The 13,412-nt window shown below is 40.8% G+C and overlaps 1 protein-coding gene across 1 annotated transcript in view; it reads right to left on the bottom strand.

Annotated features, from left to right (window-relative positions):
- Window positions 1–13,412, bottom strand: part of CCDC148 (coiled-coil domain containing 148) — a 166,899-nt gene that overhangs the window by 23,848 nt on the left and 129,639 nt on the right. Inside the window, exons 12-13 of the mRNA XM_084891466.1 lie at window positions 3,700–3,817; window positions 572–712 (exon numbers count right to left, since the gene is read on the bottom strand). Coding sequence (XP_084747592.1) covers window positions 572–712; window positions 3,700–3,817 — 259 coding nt within the window. The remainder of the gene's footprint in view (window positions 1–571; window positions 713–3,699; window positions 3,818–13,412) is intronic.

The following is a 13,412-nucleotide window of genomic DNA, read 5'->3' on the forward strand; positions in this document are numbered from 1 at the left end:
CAAAATTAACTACTTTCTCCTTTAATTTCAGGAATACACATTCATTCATCTGTCCTCCCTTCCTAGAAATGGTTAAATTACCCCTTAATAATTGTTTTCACAGGAAATGTTGTATCAGTAACTATCATGAATTATCTTCTGCTCATTTTAATTTCTGAAAACTTCCCTCTGCTTTGTTTAATCAAGTATCATCAGCTTTCAAAAGGATTATGGTATGAATTTAAACAAATTCTGAATATGATAGAGCAATATTCACCAACAAATTAAGTATAAACGCAACTTTAAAGTATGATTTTATAAAATTATTTTTAAGTTTAAAAAAATAATTTTCAATGACAGATTCATAACATCTCCAGATAAACTGCTTTTTCTATGACCACCTACCAACTATATTATAATATTAACAGTTGTGCAGTAACTATGTGCTAACATTTAGAAGTAAAAATTGTGTTGATATGTGTAGTAGTATTCAAATATAAGTGTTGAAAATTCTTTGTAATGCAAAGCATACTTCTACAATTCATATAATCATCATAGCTTTTGTATCAAACATGATAATTCCCATAATTACCTGCTGCTCGTTGTATGTATTTAATGTGAAGAGTGGCTTTTGAAGAAAAAATTCTTCCTCAATTCCAATACCCATCTTTGCTTTCGATGCCATTGTATCTGACATCATTCTCACAGGATCAAATTGAGCAACAATAGCAACCTAACAGAAGAGAAAGCATAGCAACTTGGAACAAGATACAGGTTAAATGCTCTAGGCAATATTATTAATGTTTCATGTCCATTACAGTTCAGAAATGTTATTAAAGATAAAATCCTAAGAGGGGAGAGTAGAAAGAATATTGAATCAAGCCAGTCCTAGAGATCCACAAAGGAGTTGGTAGTTTAAAAACAAAAGATAATATTAAAAGGCTGTGATATATCATTGTTTAGTTACTACTAGGCATGGTGCTTGAAATTCATGCATGGGGTGGGGGTGGACCCTCAGCCCAGCCTGCACCCTCTCCAATCTGGGACCTCTCAAAGGATGTCTGACTGCCCTCTCACAATCCAGGACTACTGGCTCCCAAATGCTCACCTGCCTGCCTTCCTGATTGCCCCTAACCACTTCTGCTTACCAGCCTGATCACCCCCTAACCACTCCCCTGCCAGCCTGATTGACACTTAACTGCTCCCCTGCCAGCTTGTTTGCCCTAACTGTTGTCCCCTGTAGGCCTGGTCACCCCTAACTGCCTTCCCCTGCAGGCCTGGTCCCCCCCAACTGCTCTTCACTGCAGGCCTGGGTCCCAGATCAGGGTGAGGGCTCCCTTGGGATGTGGGGCGACCTGAGCAAGGGGCCTTTCCAAGAGTTCACAGATGGAAACAATTCTAATCATATGGTGGTTTGCAGGCTGGCCACACCCCCTGGCAACCCAAGCAGAGGCCCTGGTATCTGGGATTTATTTATCTTCTACAATCGAAACTTTGTGGCCTGGAGCTGAGCCAAGCTTGCTCTGTGGCAGCAGACATTTCTGTTTGGATTTGTTTACCTTATATAATTGAAACTTTGTAGCCTTGAGTGGAGTCCTAGGCCAGCAAGGGCAGGTGGAAAGCTTGGCTTACTCCATTGCCTGATTTGATTAAGCTGAATCTAGAGCATATTATTCATGGGTAAAGTTGAATGTGTTGGCATTATAGGGCCAGGTGGTGAATTTCCATTGTACCAGCAACTAGATTTCCAACGTCTATTATAAACCAGTGCTCCCACTTCTGCTGAAAAACTTTAACCCAAGTGCCCTTGTTCTTTATTATAATTGAAATAATTAAAACCTGTGTCCTGATTAAACGAAGCCACTAATTTTGTAAATCATATGCACCATTAGTAACACCTGTCTGTTAACTCCTACAATCAAGAATTAGCATTAAAGCCCTGTCTGGTGTGGCTCAGATGGCTGAGCATCATCCCATGCACCAAATGGTTGTAGTTCAATTCCCAGTTAAGGCACATATTTAGGATGCAGGCTCAATCCCAGTAGGGGTGTGCAGGAGGCAACCAATCAACATTTCCCTTTCACATCTCTCTCTCTCTCTCTCTCTCTCTCTCTCTCTCTCTCTCTCTCTCTCTCTCTCTCCCTTCATCTTGCTCTAAAAATCTATTTTTAAAAATCTTTAAAAATAAAAAAATTAAGAGAAAAACATAATTATCATTAAAATGTCGTTTTTAATACATTTATGACCTATAATGACATAACTGGGAATTGAACATTCTTTCATTATTATAGGTTTGCTGATCAAAATCTTACATTATAGTTCTGAACACGATTTACAAATAGATAATAGGCACAGATATTTCCTCTTTCCAAGGGTTCACAGATGAAAACAATTCCAATCATATGGATTCCATAGTTGTCAAAGAGTTCTATTTTGAACAAGCATGTGTTTAGTAATAGTGACACTAAGTTTTGTCCCCAGAAAGTTATGGTATATACTTATTTGCTCATGACTGAATAATTTAAATTTTGTTGAATCTAGCATGACCAGGACTTATATTCCTATGCTTTGAATTTCTATAATCTATTTTATCACAGAAGATGAGATGCGCTTATCCCTCCTCTATACCACCTCACCTAACTAGACTTCCTTGATTTGAATTCAGCCCGTTCTTTACTAGCAGTGTAACTCTGGGGAACCTCTGTGTCTCCTTGGTTTTCCCTTCTATAAAACAGGAATATTAATAACACCTATAGGATAGGGTTGTGTAGAGATTGAATGATTTAAAACCCCAGGGTGTTTATAAGAGGACTTTAAACTTAGTAAATATTCAAAAAATGTAAACAGACATTGCTACTAACCTACAAGGCAGGGACTAATATTGTTATTCCCATTTTTCAGAGGGGGAAATAAAGCAACAGGGGTTAGGTAAAAGGTCTGAGTTTCTTCTGCCAGTGAGGAGCAAACCAGGTTGTACCAGGTTTGAAGGACACCAGAGGCCAAGTTTCTATCCAATTCTATGTTGCCTCCACTGGCACTGAACAGAAACCCAGCATTCCCTATCAGCTGGGAAATGGTGCCAGGGAAGACTTCAGAGCTTTTGAGTGAAGCTAACCATTCCCAGGCTAGAAAACTCTGAAAACTTACCAAATAAAAATATTTATCACATTTCCCAAGTTCTTAAATTTCTGATCTTGTCAAGTACTATCTACTTTCTAAACTTTTGCCTACTTTTATTAGGTAAAGCAATGGGAGACTTTTATTTCTCCATAAAAAAAGTGAGGTTATATTTTTTAAAAGTACTTTTTAACATGTTTATTTATTATTCGATATATCCAAACAGAGGTTCCTACCCCAAAGAAGATTATCTCATTTAAGCACCACCCATTTTTTGAGGAGAGTAAAGTCTTTGCACTAGATGCAGATTTTCACTGCTGTAAATGGATACTATTCAGCTATTAAACTGGAGGTAATGTGGACGCATTTAAATCTTGGGAGAGCTTTTTAAAGGGTGCTGATAAAGTTCTTTTAATATACGAAGAAACTGGAAATGGTTCAACATAAACCTAATTGCTCCCCGGAATGAAGATCAGTGTCTCAATTGGGACAAGTTACATTTTATACAGCAGAACTCCTAAACTAAGCCCTAGAAATAATGTTATTAGGAACACTTAGCCACATTCTTTTAAACCACCCATGAACATTTCAAATTAAAAACACCTGTTTCCTAAGGGCTTCAAGCCGCCTCTCCCTTTCTTCTTCTTCATGTGCTTCTTGAAGAGCCATCTCTTTTTTCTCCATCAAACGCTTCTCCAATAATTGTTGTCTGTAGTTAACCCTTTAAAAGCAATGCACAGAGAAGTTGGGAAAACATCACCATAACCTTGGACATTGCAGGATAAAAGCATAGAGGCTGAAGGCTCCTCACGTCTTATTTTCAGTTGCTTTGGGTTGATTCCTCATATCCAAACAATAAAAGACATTTGTGGATAATGCACTTTACTAATAATTCTAATAATAGCAGGAGAAACTACAGGTCACAGGGCAGGCAAACATGGGGTCAAATCCAATCCATCTCTTTCCTCATTGAAATAATTGTTTTGACTCTCAAACTGCCTGTTGGCTGCCACACCTACAGCTCATTTGAGTCTTCTGATGAGTTTTGACAATTTCAGATTTTTAAAAGGCGATGTTACTTATTAAATATATATGCTTTTAGAAAAAATATTAAATAAAATACTAAAGTAACATGCCCAAATTATCTTCATTTCTAGAACTTAAACCAAACTATTTATATTGTTACTCATTTTGTCAAAATGTTCTTTCTGAGTGTGTGTGTGTGTGTGTGTGTGTGTGTGTGTGTGTAGCAACTTTAAAAATTGCATTTTGACTGTAGATGGCAGCAAAACATGACTTTGCCTTCGCATTATGCTCCCATCCTCCTTAACATCAGCAGCTATTAGAGCAGGGCATAAACAACTGTCTTAATATCCGCCCCCCCTCCCCCCCGCCCCCCAGCTCATTTGGCCTTCCTCTGTGTCTTTTTTGGGAAGCCTCTCTTACCAAATTCTTGTCCAAGCTACTCTTTTACTGAATTATAGAGATAACATTTGTCTTTTCAAAAAAAGTAGTCACCTGGGTTCTCCAGGGAGTATGAGGTCATTGCTTCTCTTTTCCATCATTGATGATTTAACTTTGTGACATCAGTCACAAATGGGCTTCCCCTTCCTGCATTTTCCATGGATGTATCTTCCCTAGACCCTTTTTATTCTGAATTCTGATGTTTTCTGACTAAGATGTTGCCTGGTTGCCTTGTTGTGCTAAGTCCTTTACGTGAGTCTAAGTCTCATTTAAATTTCACAGCAGCCCTATGTTGGGGTGCCATTATTGATCCCATGTTAAAGATAAAGAAATGGAAGCATAGACAGACGATATAATATGTTCATGCTCTCACACCAGGAAGTGGCAGAGCCAGAGATCAAACCCAAGCACACTGGCCCCAGGGCCCATGTCAGACACCACCTCTCCCCCCCACCCCCCCCACCCCCACCCCGCCCCAGTGCAATTAACATTCTATGCTCTTTTCTCTTCTCCCCTTGATGGCTCCACTCACCTCACTGGCTTGTGAATCCTGCCACCATGCCAAACCCTGTGCTAGGTCATGACTGAGGAAAAAGACTATCCTTAAGAAGTCATAGCTTAACATAGATATAAAAAGGCAAGCCTAGGAACTAAACAAGGTAAACAGAGAGGTATAAGTAAAGCCTCCGGGAATCTGGGGAAGGGTGAGATGACTCTTGCTGGGAAGGGGAAAGGACTGCTGGTTTAGCAAGGGCTTCACTGAGAAGACAGCACCTGAGCTGGGGCTGGAGGATTAGGAGCCGCAGAGGCAAGGAGGCATGACGGCTGAGCGAGCAGGCCTTGCAGGCAGAGAGCGAGGGATGAGTCAGGGGAGGAGCTCAAGTTGAGCAAGTGCAGGGCTGGCATCTGCGAGGGGTTGATTCTCCAGTTCTGTCTCCAGAAACCTGCTTGCCCCACCTGGTCACAGCCCTCAGAAGGAAAGCACTGGGGTGGCCTGCACAGAGTGAGTGAGTGACCAGGAATCGGTAAAGAGGGGCCCAGGAAAGCATCGGCGGCCAGGCCAGGTCTTTCCCCTCAGGAAGATTTGCTTCTAGGGAGGAAGTCTCTTTAAAACCAAGTTGTTCCTGCCCTAGTTGGTTTGGCTCAATGGACAGGGCATCAGCCTGCAGACTGAAGGATTCTTGGGTCCCAGTTCTGGTCAAGGGCACATGCCCAGGTTGTGACCTCGATCCCCAGGAGGGGTTGTGCAGGAGGCAGCCAATCAATGACTCTCATTGATGTTTCTATAGCTCTCTCCCTCTCCCTTACTCTCTGAAATCAATAAAAATAAAAATAAAACCATATTAAAAAACAAACAAACACAACAACAACAAAAAAAAACCCAGGCTGCTCCTGAGGGTAGCATTGAAGAGAAAGCCATTGAAGATGAAGCTCAGAGAGAAGGAGGGAAGCACACAGTAAATCCCTGTGGAGTACAAAACCCAGAATGGGATTGAAAAGGGCAATCCCAGCCACTTTGGTGGCTGTGGCTGCCCTTCTCACCACCTCTTGTATCAGGAGCTGGTACAGTCAGACACACAGACTGAAGGGCCCACAGACCAGATTGCTCCCTCTCCCCGATGCCTCCATGTCACGGAAAGCTGTATTTCTCACTCTCTCCATTTGCACTAAGGCATCCCTAATGAGGTTCTACTCAATTTAAGCCCTGAGTACAAGCTAAGTGAACCACTGCGAAGGTTCGGTTAAAAGATACCCTGGGATTTGACAATTACCATATGCTAACTTTCAGAACCTCTGGAAAGTTTCTCTCCCTTTGAGATGCACATGTTGCTTTGTCAGCAACAAGTTTTATTTGCTTTTTGGAACTGGCCTAGTGAGGAAGAAATTGCGGAGAAGAGTAAGGTATTTTGAAGCTGTGTCATACGAAAAGTTCACAGTTTACTTGGAGGCTTATTCATTTATTCCACAAATATATACTGCATACCAGCTCTGCATCAATCGTTGCGTGAGTCTCTGGAGATACAATTTCAACACAAAACATATGCTCCTGTCCTCACAGAAGTGGCAACCCAATGGGAATGCAAAGACCCAGGCAATTATGACCCATGATGGCTCTTGCTCTTGCTCTAATGTGACCATGGGGCAGAGGCCATGAGAGCGGCACCTCTGCCAGGCTTAGGACATTCAGGGAAGCATCCAAGAGGCAGTGCTCTCAATTTTAGACCCAAAACTGAAGCAGATAGTCACCAGAGGGGTAGTAGGAATTTTCCAGGCAAAAAAAAAAAGCAAAAGAAACCAACACAGAATCCAGAGGTCAAAAAGCACAGTATGTTTTAAAAATTGAAAGAAATTAAGTGTGACCCTAAATAGACAAAGCAAGGTTGGGAGTCCTAGGAACTGAGGCTGTAGAGGGGAGAAGGGCCAGATTGTGAAGGCTTGTAAGGATGGGGGCTTTTGATCAGAAAAATGCAGTGATCAGAAAAATCTCTCAAGTGATATGGAAGGTGGATTGGGGAAAGACCAGAGAGAGTTATTGAGATGCAAGTTGCTGATTTCCTGAACTAAGGCAAGGGGAGAGGTACTGGTAAGAAGTAAAGAGAAGACATGAATTTAAAATGTATGTAGAAAATAGAATAAATATAATAAACTTATTTTTAAAAATATTAATATATGCTGAAAAACAAATAAGTTTCACTCTAAAAGAGATGTTGACAGGAAGCTAGGAAGTCTGGTCAACAACCTTAATTGCTCTAACCTTTAGTTGAGATATTGTTAGCTGAAGCAGCCTCCTCCTTGTTCGTCCTGTGTAAGTTTTGTTATTTCCTGCCTAAGGGCTACATGTAAATTTCTGTTTATGTTGCCTAAGATGTTTTCCCCAAAGCCTCAATAAAAGGGGATGGCAGGGCCAGAGCAGGAGTAGTTCTCCCACTAGATTTGGACTACCGCCTGGCCCCCCATATTGCCAACTTGAATTTCTTCAAGTCTCAAGTCTCTTCATTTGTGTGCGGCCCTTCTCCAGAACCCGAACCCTGAATTGGAACTCTTTCCACTTGGGTTGTAAAAGAGAAACCTACAATTTTATTGATTTTTTTACAGAGAGGAAGAGAGAGGGATAGAGAACTAGAAACATCGATGAGAGAGAAACATCGATCAACTGCCTCCTGCACACCTCCCAGTGGGGATGTAACCACAACCAAGGTACATGTCCTTGACCAGAATTGAACCTGGGACCCTTGAGTCCCCAGGCTGATGCTCCATCCACTGAGCCAAACCAGTTTCAGCTTTTATATATATATAATTCTTAAAAAAAAAAAAAAAAAAAAAATATATATATATATATATATATATATATATATATATATATTATTGATTTTTTACAGAGAGGAAGGGAGACAGAGAATTAGAAACATTGATAAAAGAGAAACATCAATCAGCTGCCTCCTGCATACCCCCTACTGGGGATGTGCCCACAACCAAGGTACATGCCCTTGACCAGAATTGAACCTGGCACCCTTGAGTCCCCAGGCCAACACTCAATCTACTGAGCCAAATGGGTTGGGGCAACTTGTTAGTTTATTTAATGGGTGAGGGGAAACATTAGAGAGGAAGAAGTTAGGAAGTTTTCTGTCTTGCACAGTGAATGATGGACTGCCTCGCTAAAAACTGAAACTTAGAAGGAGAAACAGAGAGGAATTAGGTTTATTTAGGACATAAGCCTGCCTTCCTAAGAACTGGACTGAAGAAGTGGATGGGGAATTTTACCCATGGCATGGAATTGAGGCCATGGTGCAGATGATATCCATCAGGACTAGAGTATGCATACCTCGCTGTATTATGCTTTGCAAATATTACTTATTTTACACCAACATAAAGATTACAACTCGCTTTATTGAAAAACTCGCTTTATTGGGGTGGTCTACAATGGAACCCCCGCTATCCCAAGGTATGCCTGTATAGTGTAAGAAGAAAAGTTGGCCTATGATTGATTCCCAGAAATAATATTTAGAAAGGGACAGAAGAAGAGAAAATTCTCTGGGAGAAATATAATAGGAGAAATGGTGCAAAGAAGCTAAGGAAAATGGGACCGGTGATATCAAATGCCATAAGAAAATCAATTATCATCCAAGGTATTCTTTGGATTAAATAACAGGGAGTCATTGGTGATCTTGACAAAAGCAATCAATAGAGAGGTGGCTGGAGAATTAGTAGGAGGTGAGGAAGGAAGAGAGGAGTGGAGACCAGAGAGAGAGAGAGACCACGCCTTCAGTAAGACCTATGCAAATAGGAGAGGGTGCTGAAGAAAGCACAGAGCTGACCACTAGCTCTAAAGTGGTCAAGATTACTCTGACTCCCTTAAAGATTTGCCAAAGGAAAATTTAAGAAAACAGGCAACACACTCAAATTCTCTATTTTTACAGATGCTATGGTTTAAACTCAAATAGTAATTCACTTCAAAGGGTAACTCCTGGTGCCTCTTTCTTCTTCCTCTCTGGATAGAAAAACTTCTTTGCCTAAAAAGAAGTGATGCAGAAAAACTTCTGGAAGAATGCCAGATTCTCACATATTTATGAGAAAGAAAATTAGCAATGAAGTGAAGTCAATCATTTGGAAAAATTTCCACGTAACTACCTTTAGCCATTTGGGGTAGCAGATTTTCTCCCAATTAAACTGCTGCTGTGAAAGTCAATGTCAGAAAGTGGCTAAACCCAAAGGTCTGTAAGTTGTGCCCTGAATTTCCAAACAGAATCCCAGGCGTATCTCCCAGTCTGTTTTTTTTTTTTTTTTTTTTTTTTTTTTTTTTTTTTTTTTTTTTTTTTTTCACCCTGAATCCACAACGGTGGAAAATGCTGCAAAAGAGGCATTTTCAACTTCTCTTGGGGGCGGAGAAGCATCGTATTGTTCAAAAGCAACAGCTGCTGTAGAATCAGGCACAGCATTAGCAATAACCTGAGAAGGATGTATTTAAGCCTCCAGGCCTGAGAGTAGTTGAAGGGACAGGAAGATTTCATATAGAAGTGGAGAATTTACAAATCATTTAGGAGACTTTTTTTTCTGTGCATTCGGCACTCTAAGAGATAAATGCATATGATTTGGAATCACCCTGGGCTTCAGTGAACCTTCAGTAAGAAGTTGGCAAATTCTTTAATAACACAGAACCTTGAACTCTCTTTATCTGGAGCCACAGGTAACTTTGATCTAAAAAGAAGCTACAGAAAGCAGGAGGGGAACGAAAGACTTCTGAAGAACAGCTGATAGTGGCAGGTCTACATCTAAAAAAATGCTTCAAGCAGTAAGTAAAGCAACCTAAAGATGCCTTAATTAGAGTATTCTCATTCTAATTAAGTATTGAATTTTCCCTCCCTTTCCCCCATGTTTCAGGGAAGTAATTTGCCCTACCGAATTAAAGGCAGTTTTATGAACAAACGTGCTTAGGTCATGTGGCTTACTCAACATTGAACACGAGATCCTTTAACAGGCACATGCCCTCACTGCTATTGCCAGAGGTATTTTGCCTGCTGGGAAATTCATTTTTAGCTCAAACTCACTCAGAAAGTTGTTCTTGCCACCAAGCAGAAAGAATCCCTCCATTAGCCTATAAGGCATTTCAACAAAGGAGATTGTTCAGATTGTTCAGATAGGTGAGTCAGGTGGCAGAACCCCCAAAAAGTGGGGGGAGGAAAGGAGGAAAAGAGAAGTGGGAAAAGAAGGAAAATGACATAACTGGGTACTCAAATCAGAGGGCATAACCTGTCTAATGAAAATGGCAATGAGGCCCCATTCAGTGATGATTCTGGCTAAGGGCATAAGCAGGGGCCAAAGATAATGTGAATCCTAATATAAGGCAGTGGCATCCTGGTACAGATGGGTGTGGGACAAGAACAAAGAGGATTCATTGGAACCCATTCTTTAATGGATGGATTTAATTAGTCAATGTAGTTATTGTATTTGAGCACCTACTATGTGCCAAGCACTGCCCTAGGTGCTCAAAATACAATAGTGAAAAATAAAAAAATGGACAGAAAGATCCCCACCCTCTTAAGTCTTACATTATGTGGTGTTTGTTCTATATAAGCATGCCTAAATTAACACTCTAGTAAAATGAACAAAATTGTTCTCAATAAATTGTTTTTCAATTCATCACAAAGCCCTAAATTAGAGAGCCTATTCTCACATTATAACAGAAAGATGGTTCTCAGCTATGACGGTCATTAGCATCGTTGGAAGTTACAAAATCTAATGCCAAGGCACCATGCCAAACTAATTGGATCAGAATCTGGTGGTGGGGCCCAATCACTCGTATTTTTAAAATTTATAGTTGCCTCATACGATGCTAATGTGAGCCTGGGCTGAGAACCAATACCACCTGGCCCAATGGCTCCCTAACTGGAACCAACACCAGGATCACCAGGAGGGCTTGTAAAACACAGACTGCTGGGCCACCTTTGTGATTCAGTAGTAGTGAGGCAGGGGGTTCAAACTTTTGCATTTCTAACAAGTTGCAGGTGATGTTGATTCTGCTGATCTGAGGACCACTATAGCATGGATAAATAATTCAGATTAGAGGGACTCTACCTGACCATCGTTGTCAAGATAAAACCAGATATGAACTGCTACCTAGACAAGGCTTATTTCTGATTGCATGCATGGAACATCACAGTTATATGCCTCAGGATTGTTCCAAACTAGACATTCATGCTTTGGCACTTCAGTCATTCGAGAGCAGAATTTTCAACCTCACCCCACCCCAAACCTCAATACACATGGATGACAGGTTCCCTCAGTGACAGTGGCCCTCTGAGGCTTCCATTAGTGTTGGTGATGGGCAGCCACAACAATGGCTGTCACTGAACTTCTTTCTTTCCCTCCGATGGACAAAACACTGGTATATCTGATGACAGTTGAAACCTTAGGCTACTGGTGATATTTAAGGGATCTATTCAGTAAAATCAAAGAAGGAAGAAATGGCTTTAAAGCAATTCAGCCTTAAAAAAGGAGGTGTGAGGCACTTGCTTTGCGAATAGTCCTTGAAACTCTAAGGGGGTGGATGTTTTATCCTGCTGGATGTGAAAGCCCATAAATGGGAGTGAAGTACATTTTCTCATGGGTTATAATCAGTCCCAGCCTAACTGTCTGAGTTCACTTGAGTTGGAAGTGCAGAGATAGAAACAGCCATGAAACAGGGACTTAAACCTGGGAATTTGGAGCTGAGCAGAAGACAATATATGAGGAGGGGGTTACTGGAACAAGGCTGCAAATATCATAGAAGCCCTTTCCCCAAATTTCTGCCACAATTTACGTATCCTCCTCTTTTAGAACTAATCCTAACTCTTTCCATTTAGCTTTCAGTAATCCTTCAGATGTGCTCAGAATTTTCCTAGTATAGTTCTTTTCAATCGCATTTCAAAAGTGGGGTATAGACAGTAAGAGGTACATTGTCTATAGGGAATGGGAATTAAAATAATACTGATAGAGGCATGTCTTGTGTTTTTATCTGTCATGCTCCAGCAAGTCTGAACAAAGTTAGTGATCAAATACACTCTCCATGGAGCACACAACCCTCTCTCCACTCTCCATTGCTCCTTTGCAAGGTTTTCATTAATTGAAAACCAGTGCCTCCCAGGTGATGCTACTTCCATTGCTACCCTTTGAAAAAGTCAAGGGAGGAGGCTTCCCAATGACAATTCCAGAAAAGTTCTACCCATTGACTTTGGGATGAGACCACCCTCATTCTATATGGGTTCTTGGAATCAACTGTTAGCCGCACAGGTCACAGTGCCCAACATAACTGAGGGTTATTCAAAACTATGCCTTAAACCAAACTTGAGCTTGGCATCACCTAGAACTAACTGTTCCCCCTGTCAAAATCTTAAACTGGGGAATTCAGTTCTGACTCCAATCTCCAAAGTCACTGCATGTATTTGATAGAGATATGCACTGTACCAAGCTAGGAATGGTCTTCCTTATGTTTTCACTTGACCTACTGAGCTGCTGCCTTAGCTACCAAGCTCACCATTTTCCTATAATATTTATTAACTGTGTACTATGTACCAGGCACCGGGCGGTCTTCCCTTATGAAGGTTATTGTCATTTCACCTCTTCCTTTCCCCCAGCCTATAAGATACAATCAGACTTTACTTCATTCTCTCGCAGCTTGGGACCCTAGGTCTCGCTCTTCAAGGGCATCATCACCAATATCCTTTAATTATCTCGTCTTCTTTTCTTTCCACACCTGCCCTACCAACTCTCAGCCCTAATTCCTTGTTGCATTTATTACACACTTATGAGGTTGAACCTTAATTAGACAGTCAACACTCCTCCAGTACCACTTTATTTACCCCCAGGTGATTGACATTCTCCATATGTCTCTACCTCATGCTTAATCCTTCCTCTTAGCAGAAAACCTCACCTCTTACATTATTGAAAAGAAAAAGCCACTAAACATCTATTTTTCCTAACACACTTTGTGCACTTCCAATCTTGTCAAGAGTCATCTTCACGCATTTCTGCTCCTTACCCCTGGCTTTTAATCTCATAAACCTAGTTGTCTCCAGGAACTTGCTCCAAAAACAAACATCTTGCTTTGCTTTCCTATTTCTTCAGTCTCTCCCCCCTCTCTCTCCCTCCCTCCCTGTCTCTCCCTCCTTCCCTTCCTCTCTCATGTTACCTTTGTATCTCCAACAACTATCATAGTGCTTAACAGAAGGCATGTGCCAATACATGAAAAAATAATGAATGAATTTAAAAAGTTATGGAACATGTTCAATTGAATGTCTTCAGTTGTAGATAAATCACAGGATATAGGAATTGACAAAATAAAAATTTGTGAATTAATTCAATGTATACTTTTGTAT

The sequence above is a fragment of the Pipistrellus hanaki genome, assembly GCF_964339955.1.
Source record: "Pipistrellus hanaki genome assembly, chromosome: 8".
Classification (NCBI taxonomy): domain Eukaryota; kingdom Metazoa; phylum Chordata; class Mammalia; order Chiroptera; family Vespertilionidae; genus Pipistrellus; species Pipistrellus hanaki.